General features: G+C 37.5%; 1 protein-coding gene across 3 annotated transcripts in view; it reads right to left on the bottom strand.

Annotated features, from left to right (window-relative positions):
* The window catches only part of GPSM2 (G protein signaling modulator 2), a 55,691-nt gene that overhangs the window by 20,344 nt on the left and 15,446 nt on the right, over positions 1-19,901 (bottom strand). For all 3 annotated transcript variants that reach the window (XM_010372876.2, XM_010372893.2, XM_010372884.2), the window contains 8 exons: positions 15,277-15,498; positions 14,745-14,880; positions 14,265-14,407; positions 13,600-13,723; positions 13,367-13,482; positions 10,413-10,568; positions 8,866-8,974; positions 7,847-7,976 (listed from right to left, as the gene is read on the bottom strand). In XM_010372876.2, the coding sequence (XP_010371178.1) occupies positions 7,847-7,976; positions 8,866-8,974; positions 10,413-10,568; positions 13,367-13,482; positions 13,600-13,723; positions 14,265-14,407; positions 14,745-14,880; positions 15,277-15,498 (1,136 nt within the window). The remainder of the gene's footprint in view (positions 1-7,846; positions 7,977-8,865; positions 8,975-10,412; positions 10,569-13,366; positions 13,483-13,599; positions 13,724-14,264; positions 14,408-14,744; positions 14,881-15,276; positions 15,499-19,901) is intronic.

Here is a 19,901-nt window from a genome sequence, read left to right as displayed (position 1 = left end):
CTGCAAAAAAATATAAAAATCAGCCAGACGTGGTGGCGTGTGCCTATAGTTCCAGCTACTCAAGAGGCTGAGGTGGGCAGATTGCTTGAGCCTGGGAGGTAGAGGCTGCAGTAAGCTGAGATGGCTCCACTGCGCTCCCGCCTGGTGACAGAGTAAGAGCCTGTCTTGGGGGGGAAAAAAAATTGTCTTCCCACTTGAGTATGATTTATCATCCATCAATTACTGAGAGAGATGTGTTAAAATTTCCCATTATAACTGTAGATTTTCCCATTTCTTTAATTTTGCTTTATGTACGTTAAGGCCTTGTTATAAAGGCCTACTAAGCCCAGACGCATTTAATGCATTTATCTTCCTGGTGAATTGAACTGTTAATCACTGTTAAGCACCACCATAAAGTGACCTTCATTTACTTTGTTTTTTGTTTGTTTTTGTTTTTTTGAGATGGAGTCTCCCTGTGTTGCCCAGGCTAGAGTGCAGTGGCGTGATCTCGGCTCCCTGCAACCTCCACCTCCTGGGTTCAAGAGATTCTCCCGCCTCAGCCTCCTGAGTAGCTGGGATTACAGTGCCCTGCCACCACCCCCAGCTAATGTTTGTATTTTTAGTAGAGACGGGGGTCTCACCATGTTGGCCAGGCTGGTCTCGAACTCCTGATCTCAAGTGATCCACTGGCCTCAGCCTCCCAAAGTGCTGGGATTACAGGCGTGACTTACCACACTCAGCCAACCTTCTTCATTTCTAGTAAGACCCTTTGCCTTAAAGTACATTTTATCTGCTATTAACATAGCTATACTGGCTGTCTTTTGGTTAGTTTTTGCATGGTGAATCATCTATTCTTTTACTTCCAGGCTTATTATATCCTTATATTAGATATTTCTCTTGCAAGTAGTGTGTAGTTGCATTTTATTCTTTCTCCAATCTGCTACTGTGTCTTATAAATGGAACATTTTCATTTACTAGTTCTATTAAATGAAATATAACAGATTTGGATATTTGGGTGATTTTCTCTTTCCTATGTTCACTGGTGAATTACATTAATTGATTTTCTAATGTTGAATCCACTTGAATTTTTTTTTGAGACAGAGTCTCTCTGTCGCCCAGGCTGGAGTGCAGTGGTGCTATCTATCTCAGCTCACTGCAACCTCCGCCTCCCGGGTTCAAGTGATTCTCCTGCCTCAGCCTCCTGAGTAGCTGGGACTATAGGCATGCACCACTGTGCCCTGCTAATTTTTGCATTTTTCAGTAGATATAGGGTTTCACCATGTTGGTCAGGCTGGTCTCAAACTCCTGACCTTGTCATCCACTTGCCTCAGCCTCCCGAAGTACCGGGATTACAGGGGTGAGCCACTGTGCCCTGCTCCCTGTTTGTTTTTAAATACATTGCTGGATTTGCTTTGCTAATATTTTGTAAAGATTTTTATATCTTATGTCCATGAGTAAGGCTGGCCTGTCATTTACTTTTCTTGTATTGTTCTTATCTAGTTTGGATATCAAGGTTATGGTTCTCAGAAAGATTGATAAAAGTATTTCTACTTATTCAGTTGCCTATACAATTTTTGTGTAAGGTATTATAATTAGTTTTCTTAAGCGGCTGGTTTACCTCACTTGTAAAATAATCTGAGCCAGGTATTTTCCTAGTGGGAAGATTTTAAATTACTGATCTAATTTCTTTATAATTTTAGCCATTAGCAAACCATTCACATTACATTTTACCATTGGCTCAGTTTTGGTAACTTGTTTTTCCAGAAATTGCCCATTTCTCCTAGATTTTCAAATATTTTGTCATAACATTATTCAAAATCTCTTTTTAATCTCTGCATATTTATTATGTCCCCTTTTCTTTTTGAACAGTCTTGCTGTAGACTTAGTCAAAATTTAAACAATTTGGAACCAAATTTTGACTTTAAAAAAACCATCTCTATTGAATCTTTAATTTTATTAAATTCTGCTCTTTTAAAATTTTTGCCTTCAGTTTTTTTTTTTTCTTGTTTTTTTAGATATTTAGCTCACTTTCAGCCTTTTTCCTTTTTTTTTTGGGAGACGGAGTCTTGCTCTGTTGCCAGGCTGGAGTGCCGTGAGTGCGATCTCGGCTCACTACAACCTCCGCCTGCTGGGTTCAAGCAATTCTCCTGAGTCAGTCTTCTGAGTAGCTGGGAATACAGGCACCTGCCACCACGCCCAGCTAATTTTTGTATTTTTAGTAGAGACAGGGTTTCACCATGTTGGCCAGGATGGTCTCGATCTCTTGACCTTGTGATCCGCCCGCCTGGGCCTCCCAAAGTGCTGGGATTATAGGCATGAGCCACCGTGCCTGACCAGCCTTTTTCCTTTCTAAATACAACATAAATTTTGCTCTAAGTACCAATGTAAGTTGCGTGCCACAAAATTGAAACAATATTTTTATAATTCAGTCCTAAGTTACTTTTCAACTTTAAGATTTCTTTTTCAACCTGTAAGTTACTGAGAAGTGTGTTAAGTTTTCAGATGAATGTTTTTTACATTATCTTATTAATTTCTAAATTAAATGCACTGTGCTCAGGGCATGTGTGATACAGATGTGATACAAATCCTTTTAAATTTGTTGAGATTTGCTTTATTGTCAGTTTTCTGTAAATATTTCATGAATACTTAAAAATAATGGAAATTGACCAGTTAGGTCAATATATTTCCATTAAATCTGTGGTTTTCACTTTTAAGGTGTAACACCATATTAAAAAATACACATATATACCTAGAACACACACAAACATACAACAAAGTCTTCACACAACAGTTTTATATACACACATACACATATGTGTGTAGTTTTTTGGTTTTTCTCTGTTGCCCAGGCTGGAGTGCAACGGCATGATCATGGCTTACTGCAGCTTCGACTTCCTGGGCTCAAGCGATCCTCCCACCTCAGCTTCCCAAGAAGCTCATTAAAACATTAAAAAATGTATTTTGGAGAGATGGCGGTCTCCCTGTGTGCCCAGGCTAGTCTCAAACTCCCGGGCTCAAGTGATCCTCCCAAGAGCTGGGATTACAGGCATGAGCCACTGCCCCGGCTCCTGTATGTGTTTTTTTTTTTAAATTATTTTTTTTGAGACGGAGTCTCACTCTGTCGCCCAGGCTGGAGTGCAGTAGTGCAATCTCGGCTCACAGCAAGTTTTTTCTTTTTGAGATGGAGTCACGCTCTGTCGCCCAGGCTGGAGTGCAGTGGTGCTATCTTGGCTCACTGCAAGCTCTGCCCCCACAAGTTCACACACCATTCTCCTGCCTCAGCCTCCCGAGTAGCTGGGACTACAGGTGCCCGCCACCTCGCCCGGCTAATTTTTTGTATTTTTTAATAGAGACGGGGTTTCACCGTGTTAGCCAGGATGGTCTCAATCTCCTGACCCCGTGATCCGCCCGCCTCGGCCTCCCAAAGTGCTGGGATTACAGACATGAGCCACCGTGCCCAGCCTCCTGTATGAATTTTTTTTTTTTGAGACAGAGTCTTGCTCCGTTGCCCAGTTTGGAGTGCAGTGGTGCAATCTTGGCTCACTGCAAGCTCTGCCTCCCGGGTTCACACCATTCTCCTGCCTCAGCCTCCCAAGTAGCTGTGACTACAGGTGCCCACCACCACACCCGGCTAAATTTTTGTATTTTTAGTGGAGATGGGGTTTCACCGTGTTAGCCAGGATGGTCTCGATCTCCTGACCTCATGATCCGCCTGCCTCGGCTTCCCAAAATGCTAGGATTACACGCATGAGCCACTGCGCCCGGCCCTATATGTGTATTTTTAATGGTAACTGCAACTCATTTTATAACTCATGAATGGGTCAGACACAGTTTGCAAAATATTGCATTAGAAGAAGCCTATTAACTGTGTTGGCCAAATCTCTATTACTGATGTCTGACTCCTGACTGATTTTTATCAATTATTCAGGTGTGTTAACATCACATTAAGACATAACTATCACATAAGACGGATTCTGGAGCCAGAGTGCCCAAGTTTAACTCCCATCTCTACCACTTACTATGCAGGTAACCCTGGGAAATTTATCTAACTTCTCTTGCCTCTATTTTCCCATCTGTAAATTAAGGATAACAGAAACTTAACTACTAGAATTGTTACAATTAAATGAGTTAAAACATGTAAAGCACTTAAATCACTGCCTGGCACATCATAAGCACTCAATAAATGTTAGTTTGGTTTTTTTTCAGTCTACCTTTTTTGTTATTCTCGTTTCACTTCTTTGTTATTTCTGTAAACTTTTAACCATAGTCATTTTATTTTCTATATCTGATAATTCTAACATCTGAAGATCTTGATGACCTAATTTTGTTGTTTCCTTACTATCTTGGCTTGTTTCTTTACATATTTGGTAATTTTTTTGTTGTGAAACCCTTATGACCTGGAATCAAGGATGCCTTTCCCCCAGAAACTATTTGGTCTTACTTCTGCTAAGTCTCTAGGAACACCTCTAACCCAAAAGTGCTTTAATGGATTAGGGTTTCTTAGACTGTGCAGATGGTATAAATCAAATTCCAAACCAGTATATAGGGAGGCTTATGAATTCATGAATTCAGCTTTTTAGTGAAGGCTCCTTTTTTCTACCTTGAGCCAACACCAGAAATAGACAAGTTTTCTTACAAATCCTTTCTCCTCACACTGGGGAGATAGCAATGAACAAGAGAGACCAAAAAACACCTGTCTTCATAGAGTCAGAGTGAGCAAGAGGTGGAGTGGCAGGAAAAGAGGCTGAAGAAAGAGGCAGGTTCAGATTACGTAGGGCCTTTCAACCATGGTGAGGACTGAGGATTCAGTTCTAGGTGTGATAGGAACTAACTGGAGGGTTTTGAACAGAGGAACGACATATGTTCTAAAGGAGCACTCTGAGGTCAGGCATGATGGTTCATGCCTGTAATCCCAGCGCTTTGAGAGGCTGAGGTGGGAGGATCACTTGAACCTAGGAGATCGTACCTACAGTTCCGTCACTGCACTCCAGCCTGGGTGACAGAGCGAGATTCCATCTCAAAACCCGCCTCCCAGGTTCAAGCGATTCTCCTGCCTCAGCCTCCTGAGTAGCTGGGACTACAGGTCTGCGCCACCACGCCCAGCTAATTTTTGTATTTTTAGTAGAGATGGGGTTTTGCCATGTTGGTCAGGCTGGTCTCGAACTCCTGGCCTCAGGTGATCCACCTGCCTCAGCCTCCTGAAGTGTTGGGGATTACAGGCGTGAGCCACTGTGCCTGGCCAAAATTTTTTTTTAATTAAAAAAAAAAAAGCACTCTGGCTCCTATGAGGAAAAGTAAGTGTGAGAGATGCAGAATTGAAGTAAGATAAATTATTGGTAGGGTAGGACTCTGCTGGGAGCTGTTGGTAGCTTATACTAAGATCATTGCAGAGTAAACTGTAGGAGAGATTAGGGATATATTTTGAAGGCAGGGTTTCTGATAGGTTTGATGTAGAAGTGAGTGAAAGAAAGGGAACAAGGCCAGCTAATTGAGAAGCTGAGGTGGGAAGATCTCTTAAGGACAAGAGTTCGAGACCAGCTCAGGCAACAGAGTGAGATCCTGTCTTTAAAAAATAAATAAATAAATAAATAAAAGTAGAAAGTGAACAAGTATGACCCCTAGTTTTTTGGCCTGATTACTTGAGTGAATGGTGATACTATTTCCTGAGATAGGGTGGGGTACAGGAAGAACATGTTTAGGAGAAAACATTTTAGACATGCTAAGTTTTAGATGCCAATTAGATATGGCATGACAATGGAAAACGTTAAACAAATGAGTCTCAAACTCATGAGAGAAATTTTGGCTAGAAATATAAATCTGAAAATAATCAGTATATAGACAATATAAAAGCCAAGTAACGGAATGAGATTATCTAGAGCTGTACTGTCCAATAGCTAGTAGCCATATGTGGCTCTCTACATTTTAATTAAGCAAAGTTAAGTAATGTTAAAAATTCAGCCCCTCTTGTAGTAGCCACATTTCAAGTGATCAACAGCCACATATAGCTAGTGGCTTTTATATTGGATGGCAGATATAAAACGTTTTTATCATCACAGAAAAGTTCTACTGGAAGCATTGACTTAAAGCACAGAATAGAAGGAAAAAGGATAAAAGCAGTAAGAAGGAAGCAGAGACAGATGGAAAATAGGGAGAGAAAGAAGGTAGGAAGAGATCCAAGAACTGAACCCTGAGCAGTACAAATGCAAAGGACAGAAAGATGAACAAGAGGAGAGAAGAGAATAAAGACGAGAGTGGCAAACCAGAAAAGTACAGTAATCCTGGAGGCCGAATGAAGAAAGTATTCTCAGAAGGGAATGATTGGCTATAGGAAATACTGCTCAGAAAAATCAAGTAAGCCTGACATGTGAAAACTGAATGATATATTTGGTAAAATGGAGGTTTGTGGTAACCTTGAAAGGTGGTTTCAGAGTCATGGTGAGGGTAAAGCCCAATGGGAATGGGTTAAAGAGAGAAAGGGAGGCAAGGAAGTAAAGACAATGAACATTAGTGTCTTTTCAGGTTTTATTATAAAAGGGAACAAAGGAACAGTCCATGAAGACAACCGACTGTTTTTGCTTTTTAAAGATGAGAGCTCTTATGGCATAACCTATTTGAAAGTTCAACACAGGGCCGGGCGCGGTGGCCCAAGCCTGTAATCCCAGCACTTTGGGAGGCCGAGACGGGCGGATCACGAGGTCAGGAGATCGAGACCATCCTGGCTAACACAGTGAAACCCCGTCTCTACTAAAAAATACAAAAAACTAGCCGGGCGAGGTGGCGGGCACCTGTAGTCCCAGCTACTCGGGAGGCTGAGGCAGGAGAATGGTGTGAACCCAGGAGGCGGAGCTTGCAGTGAGCTGAGATCCGGCCACTGCGCTCCAGCCTGGGCGACAGAGCGAGACTCCGCCTCAAAAAAAAAAAAAAAGAAAGTTCAATCCAGAAAAACGTTTTAGCACGTCATTCAACCACAAAGCACGCAGTCACAAATTATTACACGGCTCACACTTCAGACTTTTCACTAAATGTTCTTTGAAAGTCTAAATCAGATGACTAGCCACTAATTTCTTTTCCTTTCATGAGTTTAAAGAAAAAAATTGGAAAAAGTAAAGGTAGATTTATCACTGACTTTCAGATTCAAAATATTTGTCAGTTTTTTTTAGACTGAGAATCTCTCAAGCTTAGGAAAATGATCTCATACAGAATCACATACTGATGAAATTTAAAAATGTGATCCTAATCTTATCTCTTTTATTTCTCTAAAAGCATTTTTTTCACTCAAAAAGAGACATTATAGCAAGTTTCCTCGCTATAGAAATGTCAAACAAATTGTCACCTAAGGAAGGTTTCCTAAAAATAGGTTTTGCCACCAAAAAAAAAAAAAAAAAAAGAAAGAAAGAAAGAAGAAAGAAAAATAAAGAGAGTATCTTAGATTTTCTGAATTTAAAAAAGAAAGTCCTAAGAAAATTCACCTTGGAAATGAAATGGGGGGAAAAGAGCTAAACAGAAGTCAAACATGTAAAACTATACGAGATAAAAAGGATAAACAATAACATTTTAAAATTCTGGCACCTTCACATTTATAAATTTTTGAATGAGCTTAGAGAGAATTTAAATGTATTTTTACAAAAGAAAAGAACAATATCATCACCATTCCTAAATTCATAAAAACTATAATTGTTCTACATTTATAAATTATATATATATAATTATATATATTTACAAACAGAGCTGTGTACAGCAAAAAGAGTGTAATAAGTTGAACTTCCTATGCTATATATTCTCGCTGAATATGCCAAATTTGTGATAAATAACTTTAATGTAAATATTGAGGATAAAAAAATTGGGTTTTAAAAGTCCTATTACTTACCATTCAAACTACTATCAATTTCAGTATTTTCAGACATTATGGAGTTATTTGTGCTGTAGCTCAGACCAAGAACCATTTGAAGGTCTGAGAGATTCAGTCGTGCTGTTAGTTCACCACTTTTATCCCCAACCTACAACACAAACATTTATATTTTAGAGTAGTATTTAAAGACAAAGAATGGTGAAGATTATTTGTGAATAATGGTGAAATGTAGTCAACCTAAAACTGGAAGAATGAAATAGTTTTATTAGAATTATGAGACCATGAATGAATGAAAATTTTTTTCCATTAATACTTGTCTTAAAGAATACAGAAAGAAAAAGCAAGTTTCTAAAATATCGTAATAGGACAGCTAATTGTATTCTTTTAATTCTTTAGTTCTCTAAACATTAGATTGCTCTTGTTCTCTGGGATCATATTAAGTAATAATGTAGATTATCCTGGACACATTAACTTGGTATATGAATCAAATTTCCTTAGAATATTTTATTCCCATAGTATAATAATAATGTTTATTAAGCTAGCACCAGACATTTTGCGAGGCACTTTTAATATACATTAGCTCTGATCATTATAACACTTTGCCAGGTAGATATTATTATTCCCATTTTGCAGATGAGAGAAATTGAGGCTCAGAAAAGGTTTCCAAGCTCAAATAGCCAGTAAGTGGCAGAACTACAAGAGGAAGCAGTCCTTAATTCTAAGAACCACGCTTTTCCTTCAATACCATGCTACTTCTCCGTGTAGAGATGCGGGTAGAGTAGGGGCATATTTTAGTACTCTCCTTCCACTTACCCACGCCCAGCCTTACTTTCCCGTCTTCCTACATCAAAGCCAATACAAACATAACTGTGATCTGTACCTCAAAATGCTTTGTGGGGTTCTTATGGTAACAGAATGATATATAATCAAATTTATTATTCAGCCACATGATCAATCTAGAGAAATAATAGGGTTCCCTCCCCCAACCTCCAATTTATAAATTACAATAGCACAGACAGCATTTTTTTGTTTCATACCTCTCTTGAAATTTCCAAGTGCTTTTCAGCAAAATGCATTGCTTGATCATGATTTCCTAGTGCTGTGTATGCATTTCCTAAGCTCCAACATGCTCTTCCTTCACCAATTCTAAAACATTATTCAAAGCGAACATGCAGTTATTTGAAAAGAGGTCCTATGTATAGAATAAAAGCTATCTAGCAGGAACTAAAGGCATAAAGAAAGGTTTGGATTGATTTGGTCTTTCATATAAAGAACATACTATCATGATATTATAGATATATTAGAATACCCAGATTAAAAAAAAAATACCCACATGATACTAAACTCATAGTCAAGTATTACAACATAGAAAACATTCTTTTAAAATATGAAAATACATTATAAAGTAATAAATCTCAAGGATAGGTATTCTGGTCCACTACCCCATTTTCCTTCTATAACAGCCCTACCAGGTTCAGTGTGTGTTTGAGCAGCAGGGAGAGAGAACTCATTACCTCCTGAGGTAGCATACTTCATTTTGAACAACTGCATCGAAAAGTTCTCTTTCATACTGAGGTTAAAAAAAAAAATCGATTTTCTAAAGCAAACATCACAGACTAAATGCTGGCAAATACTGTTTTTTTAATACAGTAAAACAAAACAACTGAATTACCCACTAACATTTAAAAAGCAGATTTCATATAAAACTCAGCACTTCCAGCTTTTCTTTAAAAAACAGGAAGATGTGGACACAATGGATTTTCATTCCTGCCTGGCAACAATTAGTTGGAGTTGGGTAGCAGTTGCCCCCTTCACATTGGGCATTATCTCTAAGTTCACCGTTCACCACAATTCCCACACTTACATAGTTAGGAAGACTTTTTTTTTTTTTTTTTTTTGAGATGCAATCTCGCTCTGTTGCCAGGCTGGAGTACCGTGGCGTGATCTCGGCTCACTGCAACTTCCACCTCCTGGGTTCAAGTGATCCTCCTGCCTCAGCCTCCTGAGTAGCTGGGATTACAGGCGTGCCCCCTCCCCACACCCAGCTAATTTTTGCATTTTTAGTAGATACGGGGTTACACTTACGTAGTTAGGAAGACTTTTTTTTTTTTTTGAGATGTAGTCTCACTCTGTTGCCAGGCTGGAGTACAGTGACGTGATCTCGGCTCACTGCAACCTCCACCTCCTGGGTTCAAGCGATTCTCCTGCCTCAGCCTCCCAAGTAGCTGGGATTACAGGTGTGCCCCACCACACCTGGCTAATTTTTGTATTTTTTGTAGAGACGGGGTTTCTCCAGGAAGACTTCTGAAGAGGTAACTGAGTTTGGGACCTAGTCACTGATCTTGGGTCAAGGGCATATGGAACCAGACTAATCCTCTATCGCAGACTAGTCCTCTATCACAGACTAATCCTCTATCACAGACTAGCCTTCATACAACGATATACAAAGGATATCACTGAAAAAGAAAATTCCTTAAAAGGGATTTTAAGGTAAACATAGGAAAAGAAACAAAGGAAAAACTCCAGGGATTCAATAATGCATCTATATTTTACCTTAGTTACGGTCAAAAGATGTAAAACATACCTATCATTCAGCTCTTGAGCAATTGCTAAGTGCTTCAGATGATAATCAATGGCCTTTTCATAGTCTTGAAGCAAAGTATATGTATTTCCAAGACTGTAACAAGACTGTGCTTCTACAGCTCGGTCTTTAAGCTGTCGAGCCAACAGTAGTGTCTTCCTACAAGAAGAAATTAATTCTTACATAATGATCATTCTCAGTTTGGGCTTTAAGAATCACAAAATAAAACTCTCATTTTTCCTCTCTGCTGCTTTCTGCTGCCTTTAAATCTCTGAGAGCCTAATATTCATATCCCGTACTTTCTTCATTACTTTTAGACAAAATGAAAAGGCCTTTTTGAAACACAGAAAGCAGATTCAAGACAGAATAAATTTGAGAATCCTAACAATTCACCAAAGTAAAGGAGTATTGAAACATGAAATCAAGAGTTGCTAGAGATTAACATACTATCTTTAACATTTAAAAAAAACTTTCCCTCTGGTATTGGCAATAGCTTTTTTTCCACATGACATTTGTTTTCAATCATACCATCACCTTTGCATTGTCAAAATTTAAAATATTTAGGTAAAATTCTTATGTGTAGGCTATTAAGTCACCACTTAGGTAAAATTCTTATGTATAGGGCATTAGTCATCAACTCATGAAAAATACTGAATACTGCATCCAAACATTACCCAAATTCTACTGTGGTATTGTAGCTAGCATAGCAGTTAAGAGTATAGATCTTGGAGCTAGACTGGGTTTAAATCCCAACTTTGCCAATTACTAAGCTAAGGGCAAAGTATGTATACCAGTCTCTTCATATATAAAATGGGAGAAATACCTCAAAGGATTTTTGTGAGAATTAAATTAATATGTATAGATATAAAGTGCTTAGAATAGCGTCTTGTGCATAGTAGATGCTGTATAAATGTTAATGTGTTATTATTATCAGTGCTTAAACCTACAGATGCTTTTGGATTCAGTAATTTAAATGGCTCTCCCATAATTTCTGCCAAATAGTGTAATTACTTCATATCACTTATAACTATATGACAAATTACTATACAGTAATGTGATAGCTTTTTCTTAAACAAACAAATCTAAAATCACATATTTAATGATGATACCTTCAAATCTGTTGCCTTGGGAGGCTACCTAATTATTCTAATGTTGCCTGTCTTTTCAAGTATTTTTGAAAGACTTTTGGAATTGCTTTCAGATCCTGTGGCATAATGCTTTCTGGCATACCATTATTCTTTGATGGTACAGTTGATTTGTAAATGATCAGAAATCTTTCTGGAACCAAATTCAATTACTAACATAGGTTTACCAAACTACTGCTTTGTATCAGGAAGGATATGGATCTACAATGTTATGTTAGCCTTCTTGTTTGGCCCGGATAACAATTCCGGGCTGGGTATGGTAGTTCACACCTGTAATCCCAGCACTTTGGGAGGCCGAGGTGGGCGTATCACTTGAGGTCAGGAGTTCAAGACTAGCCTGGCCAACATGGTGAAACCCCGTCTCTACTAAAAATACAAAAATTAGCTGGGTGTGGTGGCAGACGCCTGTAATTCCAGCTGCTCAGGAAGCTGAGCCAGGAGAATCGCTTGAACCCAGGAGGTAGAGATTTCAGTGCACCAAGATTGTGCCATTGCACTCCAGCCTGGGCAACAAGAGCAAAACTGAAAACTCTGTATTTAAAAAAAAAAAAAAATCTAAAGAAGAGTTCTAAAAATATTTCTAACCAACAACTTGGAATATATATAAAGTTCTGAGTTCTAGCCTGCTTACTGGGAGAAAAAAAGTAAGTTTCATTACTTTATATTCATGCTTCTTTAGTCAAATAGCCACTATCCATTTTATAATAGAACTTTTCAGTATGTAACACAGGTACACCATTTAATAATTAAGACTTCTCTATATCCCTTGGCTTTAAAATACAAGAAACTTTTATATTTAAAATCAAAATATATACTTCTTCATATAGTACATAGTAATATGTTTTATTTGGGAGGCTATTTCATATCTAAGTAACCTAATCAACCAACAAATATTAACCATTAATTAATGTTTAAAGCAAAGTGGAATGCTATTCAATGTTTTTTAGATAGGCCTGAAACAATTTTACCTTTTTTATGAAGATGACAAACTTATCCAGAACTGTCTCATATTGGATTCTTTAACAAAATACAAATCACTCACTGTGTCTTCAGTTTAGTCAAACTGGTTTCTACCCAAAATCTATAAGGGCCTTCAATCCCCACTAACTAGGGAAAACTCAATCTAGAAAGCACAGATCAGGCAACTCAAAGCTGTCTAAACTTTCTATCATCTATGTCTCAAATCTACTGATAAGAGAGATCCTGTCACAGAAGAAGCTGTGATTGCAAACTCCACAGGTAAGTGAATGGGGACGCAGCTTAACAGTGACACAGTCAAATATGGGCAGAAAGAGGGTAAAGGGAGAACTGCTCAGTAAGAAGGTGGGAAGGTAGAGCAAAAAAATCAGTGATCACTGATAGAGACTATAAATATTTTTGTTACCAGGCTTTCTTTTGGCATCTCTTCTAACCCATAATCGAGTGAAATAAAGCATATACACACTATACACTACATATGCGAAATAGGTTTAAAAGATATTAAAGGTTGAAAACTTCATTTAAAAACAATTACTTTTAAAGATAAAAACCAGTACTATAAAGGGGTCACAGTGCTGCTATTAAATCTTAGGTACAATAATATTTATTGAGCACTGTGTACCAGGTACTGTGCTAAGTGTTTAATATATTATTTCATTCACTCTTCACAGTATTCCCCAAAATGATGTATTGATATATTCTGTTACAGATAAGGAAATTGAGGCTTAGATGCCAAAAGCCCTGCTGCAATCAGATTTTAAACCTAAAGCCTATGAATTAATGGGATTGAATAACTATTCGTTTTACATTTATCTACAGAAATATTAGACTAACTTGTAGTATTCTGAGGCAGTTTCAAATTCACCAAGAAATATATATGCATTTCCAAGGTTGCTATATGCTCTTCTTTCAGCCGCTTTATCTCCAAATTCTTTTGCAATCAGGAGACGCTGAAACAGAAAATTTTAATTAGATGTAGCTAAAATAAAACGGAAGAATGATCTAATCACTGTTCAGAACTTTGATGGAAGAAATGGTCTGGCTCCAAGGCCTTCCACTGTCTATACCTGCTCATGAGCTATAACTGCATCCCTGAAGTTGCCAAGGAGGTAATGTGTGTTCCCAAGATTTCCAAAGGCACGTCCTTGTGCTGCTCGGTCACCCAAAGCAGTCACTAATGATAGATTTTCCCTAAGGGATAGCAAAAAGTGATGAAAAAATAAGTTTGCAAAACAATTTTATTTATGTGATTTACATATCTAATTCTTTTTATCAGAAAAAAATGTAAGGAAGCTTACAGCCATAATGTGCAACATTTTAAGGATGACATCTATGATGAAGAGCAATTATAGGAAATAGCTGGGAACACTTTATTAAACTATTCAGATAGGTTTCTGCCCAGGGTCAAGCACAGAGTTAATCTTGGAACCCCTATAGTTAAGTAGTTGTATGAAATTCTATTGGTAAAAGACTAAATTACTCTAAATAACAGCCCAACCATTGGTATTTCTTGTTTTTGCCACTAAGTGGCACTGGTCTTTAATTTAAATGAAAGCTACAGATTACTACTAATAGTAACACTATAACATTTAAGCAACTGAATTGATGATTTTGCTAGTTCATAGCTTTAAAACCTTTGCCAAACTTAAAAACTTACTACTGAATAAAGAACGTACAGCAGATCCACGGCTTAGATGGGCCTACATGATTGCCCATATCAGCCCCTACTCACTCATAAAAATCCACAGCTGCCTGCAGAGCATCTGTCACTTCTTCTGGAAATTCTCCTACATCCTGGGGACCAGGGTAACCAAAACTTTTCCCTTTGGCATGATACACATTCCCAAGATTGTAAAGTGCTCTTGCTTCTCCCACCTAAATGAAGACATCAGCAAAGTTTACATTTTGAAAACAGAGGTCAGGTTTATCATATATATATTTGTAATATCCTTAGTATTATGGACAAAGGAAAGAAATTTTTATATTGGCTCTCCATACAGAACCAATCAAATAATTACTTATGAAAGAAAGACCTCTATTTCCTTCTTTTTCTCTATTAAATTTTTTTTCTCTCTTTCACTTCTATTGGTCTATCAGTGTTTTCTTTTTTGGTATTAATTTTTAAATAAACTATAGAATAATTAAATAGTATTAAAATGCAAAGCCATCTGAATGAAAATATTAGGCCTACCATCTAATGCTGCGGTATTACCTTGTCATTAAGCTCTCTGGAAATATCTAGGTGTCGCTGACAACAAACTATGGCTTCATCAAAATTCCCAAGAACTTTTAAGGTGTTTCCCAGATTACCACTAGCTTTCGCTTCCCCCAACTGGTCTCCAATAGTCCTGAAAAAAGCAAAAAACAAAACAAAAAAAATGGTATTGAAATACAAATGGTGTTAAAATATAAAGCAGCCAGAGTACAGTTTTCCAAGAGGACAAACTGACATGCTTAAGGTAAGAAAAACCCATTGGCTTTGAAACCTACTTTAAATAAATATTTAAAACTTACATTTCTGGATTCGAATGTAATTAGTTTTCATCCATTTAGTTAAACTCTAGGGTCATTTCACTACTATTCATTCAATTAAACTGTGTTCAGCCTAAAGGTTAGTTTTAAAAAGTGATGCTACTGAAGTAGAACTCATTAAATGTATTAAGTTAGTTTTTGTTAATTGAATAGAAATATTTTTTAATGTAATAGCTAATTTCAGAAGGAAGAATATTTAAAAGCTTAATTACCTTGCAAGAGTTAAATCATGATGGTGATATTCTAATGCTTTGGCATAATCATGCAAATAGAAATAAGCATTGCCCAGCTGGCTGTAAATAGCGCTAAGTGTTTTTAGGTCTTCAGTTCCAACTTGAACTGCAGCTTCAAAGAATGACACACCAGCACGGCAGTCTCCTGATTTACATAGACGTTCCCCTTCCAAGGCCAGCTCTAGGCAAGAAGCTTCCATTCTACAAAATTATACAGGACAGACATTTAAACATAACATTACAGCTGCATCATAGTATTTTTAACTTCCAGTAATATAATTTAAATGTAGACTATACGGCTACTCTTGTGCAGGGCAGCTGCCTCTATAACTGAAATCTATATACATTCCTGATGAAACAGTAAAACAGTTATTTGTAGCAAGAGGTAATTTGCCTACTCAGATTTCTCTGAGCCTGCTCAGAGAGGTCAGGATAGCTAAATATCTTTATGTGGAGCTCATTTTAATTGGCCCAGAGCAATCCATGTTACTAGTGAAAGAACCTATAGCAGTATTTCCCAAACAATTCTGAGTTGTAACAGACCTCTGGACTTCCTTAGAGTCTGAGGAGATGAGTATGTGGGAAAGTGAGGCCCTACAATTATCAATACTGTTCTCTACCCAGGTATCCAAGTATTCTAGTCACTTGTTCATCAACCCCTCTGACCATCCATCCATCCATCCATCTATCCCTCGCTCTCTCTCCTACACACACAACACACACTCAGTCTCCTTCCTCTTCTTACCACCACATGACCACTTATACCATAGAAAAATAGAGGAACAAAATATTCTTGATCTATAAGGCACATTTTCACAAGAGAACTAAGTGTCAAGAAACTAAGTTAGAAAACAATGATTCAAAAATTTGCAGAAATACTAATTTTGAAAGTCTGTCCCTGAATTGAAAAAGAAGGATGAAGTTACTGTAAACATATCTGGGAGAAAAAAACACTGACACTTCGGATTCAAATCCTAAATTTTAGAGGGTGCCCCTCACCAAAATTCCCATTGTGTTTCTTCAGCATCTTCATGATTTCTGCCATATGTATGAACTACCTATTCGTTTAATTATTTCTGTAATTTGGCAAATTTCCTTTAAATTAGCACACTATCTTTATCATTGAAAAAAATGGAGCTTCATGCAAAGCAGTACTCATGAAACTGTGAGTTTGATATGATACTTATATTTATATTCTAACATGGCAGTCTCCAACCTTTTTGGCACCAGGGGCCAGTTTTGTGGAAGAAAATTTTTCCATGGATGGGTGGCAGGGGATGGTTTTGGGATGATTCAAGTGCATTACATTTATTGTACACTTTATTCCTCTTGTTACTACACATTCACCATAATGTAGAATCAGTGGGAGACCTGAGCTTATTTTCCTGAAACTAGATGGTCCCATCTGGGTGTGATTGGAGACAGTGACATCTCATCAGGTATTAGACTCTCCATAAGGAGCGTGCAATCTGGATCCCTCGAATGTGCAGTTCACAATATCTAATGCCACCGCTGATCTGACAGGAGGCAGAGCCCAGGTGGAAATGCTGACTTGCCCCGCCCATCTGCAGCTTACCTCCTAACAAACAGGCCACAACAGTACTGGTCTGTGGCCCAGGGCTTGGGAATCCCTGTTCTAATACACATTAAACAAATATGTAATTATTAAACTCTAAAAGTGAGTAAAGTTACCTTATGTACCACCAGTGGCATACATATCACTCTTTGAAAAGCTCTGATTAAGCTCATCAAATGTTTTAATTTTTGGAACAGCACTAAGTTACTCCTTACTAGAATGAGCTTTGAGCCAGTGGTTCTTAATGCTGGCTGTACAACAGCAGAGTTCACCTGGAGCACTTTCTAAAACCATCAACCCTGAACTCCACTCTCTGGGTGACATCTGGCCACCTCTATTTTTTTAGAGCCCCAGGTAATTCTAAAGTACAAGTTAGGGTTGAGAATCAGTGCTTTTATAAGAAATGTGAATTAAACTACCACTCACCCTAATATCATTCAAATATGATTATATTCTGTATATCTAGTGGTAGATCAATTAACATGTTTTTTTGAGTGCTGTTTTTCAGTCTGTAAAATTTCAAGGGTCCTTACAGCCATAAATTAAAATGGGATTATAAAATGGAAAATATATCTGATGAAGCTAAAAGCCTGGACAAAATTAACTGAGCCAACTGTAAAGGTTCAAAGCAGACTTCTGGTTCAGAACAAGCAGATGTATGTAGCCAATTCCAATGGGTAATTTTCACGTTTTCTATCTAGGTATCTTTTTCTTTCTTTCTTTTTTTTTTTTTAAGAATTCAGATGACTTAGCTAATGGCTACTGCTCGTTCATCTTCACTTTTTTTTGAGACACAGTTTCACATTGTCACTCTACAATCTCGGCTCACTGCTAACCTCTGCCTCCTGGGTTCAAGTGATTCTTGTGCCTCAGTCTCCTGAGCAGCTGGGATTACAGGCGTGCACCATCATGCCTGGCTAATTTTTGTAATTTTAGTAGAGACAGGGTTTTGCCATGTTGCTCAGGCTGATCTCAATCTCCTGACCTCAAGCAATCCACCCACCGTGGCCTCCCAAAGTGCTGGGATTACAGGTGTGAGCCACCATGCCCGACCCCATCTTCACTTTATGGATCTATGCAAAATAATGCAGGTAAACCTCTAACATTTTGCTACAACATTAGACTACAAGCCAATTAGATACAGGAGAGAAGATCTAAAATACATAGTAAGATAAGCGGTTAAATCAGAAAACTTAAACAGCTATATTTATGTTTCTTTATATGTCACTTCACAATTAATAAAGCCTATTTTTGTCTTCCAAAAATGAAAATTGCCCTTTAGAATTGCATTTCTGAAAATGAGAGATTTTATAAAAGAAAAAATTGAGTAGATCTGTTTAAGATTTTATGAAGTTATTGTCATATTCTATGTATAAAGAGATATAAGTCAACAAAACATATGTAAAAATGTGATTTTTTTCTTGAGATGGAGTCTTGCTCTGTTACTCAGGCTGGAGTGCAATGGCGCAATCTTGGCTCACTGCAACCTCTGCCTCCTGGGTTCAAGCAATTCTCCTGCCTCAGCCTCCTGAGTAGCTGGGATTATTGGCATGCGCCACGGTGCCCAGCTAATTTTTGTATTTTTAGTGGAGATGGGGTTTCATCATGTTGGCCAGGCTGGTCTCAAACTCCTGATCTCAGGAGAGCCGCCTGCCTCGGCCTCCTAAAGTGCTGGGATTACAGGCATGAGCCACTGTGCCCAGTCAAAATGTGATTTTTATTAAATGATTATTTTGCTAGATGAAGTACCTGAACTGATTGTCTTTATTTGTCAAAAACGGAAACCAATGAACTTCTAAGAAATATTTAAAAAATGGAAAATATATTTTATATGTAAAATTTTTTCCTATAAAAAGTTTTTAATTTAAGCATTCTAATTATGTTAAAAACTATATCTCAAGCATTTTCAATGCTAGGAATTGATCTTAAGGTATACTTACACAAATTTAAGATATATATGAAAGGATATTTACAGCAGCAAAAAAACACAAATGAATTAAATGTCCACCAATAGAGTACTGGGTAAAAAAAATTACATGCCACTATACAATGGAATACTAATGATGGCACATCATGTCACTGAGGGAGAGGTGGGGAAACGGTCACATGTGACAGTACCATCAGTTCAGGATGACTGGGTTGCTGGCCAGGAAATTAGGAGTAAGGCAGAACTGGCTATTCATGTGAACAACATTTAAAAATCAGAAGTATAAAAGTGTTTGCCTATATTCATATAAAGCTGAGAAGTATCTTCTTCAAATAAATAACTTCACCACAAATGACTGATCTTCTGGATTTAAGTTTACAGAACATTTTTTTTACTGGAACCATTGATCCAAATGATGTGGCATCCAACAAAACTTAGCTATAGGTTGAATGGCCTCATAAATGTTACACATTTTTTAAAAGGCATTTTACATAATTGCCATAAGAAACAATGACAGCAAACTGGAAGCTTGCTGGCTACATGGCTGTCTTTGAAGTCCATGTAGTAAGAATGCCCTACAGGAGAGACTATCTTAGAAAAGTTATTCCAGTGACTAATACCTGAAATAATGTCCAAAACTCTCTAGTTTATGATTAATTCTTAGATAGATTCGGGCTCTGCTGTATTTTATTAGAAAATAAGTTAATATTCTGGCAAAAATCTCTAATATCTGAATCAAATATAGGTTTATGCCTGCAAAATAGGGCAGGTTGGTTTATAAATTTTTTAGAAGATCATTAAATAGTAACAGAGAAAGTAATTTCATATTCTCTCTGTCTCTATGAGAGAATAGAATTACCTCCTTTGTTTACCAGTTGGGTTGAAAACAAAGAACATACCCAGATATAGAAGAAAAACCAAGAAAATACCCCTCCATTAAAACATATCCCACATACAAAGTTTCTAGAAGACTTAATAACATCAATTTTGTCCAGATTTGACTCTTGCTTCAAGGAGCTTACAAACTATGTAAGAATAAATGATGGGATTCAGGACTTAAGAGCCAAAACAAGAGTACTCTCCATTTTCTCTATTATGCTT

Source organism: Rhinopithecus roxellana, chromosome 8 (assembly GCF_007565055.1).
Source record: "Rhinopithecus roxellana isolate Shanxi Qingling chromosome 8, ASM756505v1, whole genome shotgun sequence".
In the NCBI taxonomy this organism is placed as follows: domain Eukaryota; kingdom Metazoa; phylum Chordata; class Mammalia; order Primates; family Cercopithecidae; genus Rhinopithecus; species Rhinopithecus roxellana.
The sequence above is the reverse complement of the archived record's forward strand: the minus strand, read 5'-3'. Positions and strand labels throughout refer to the sequence as shown.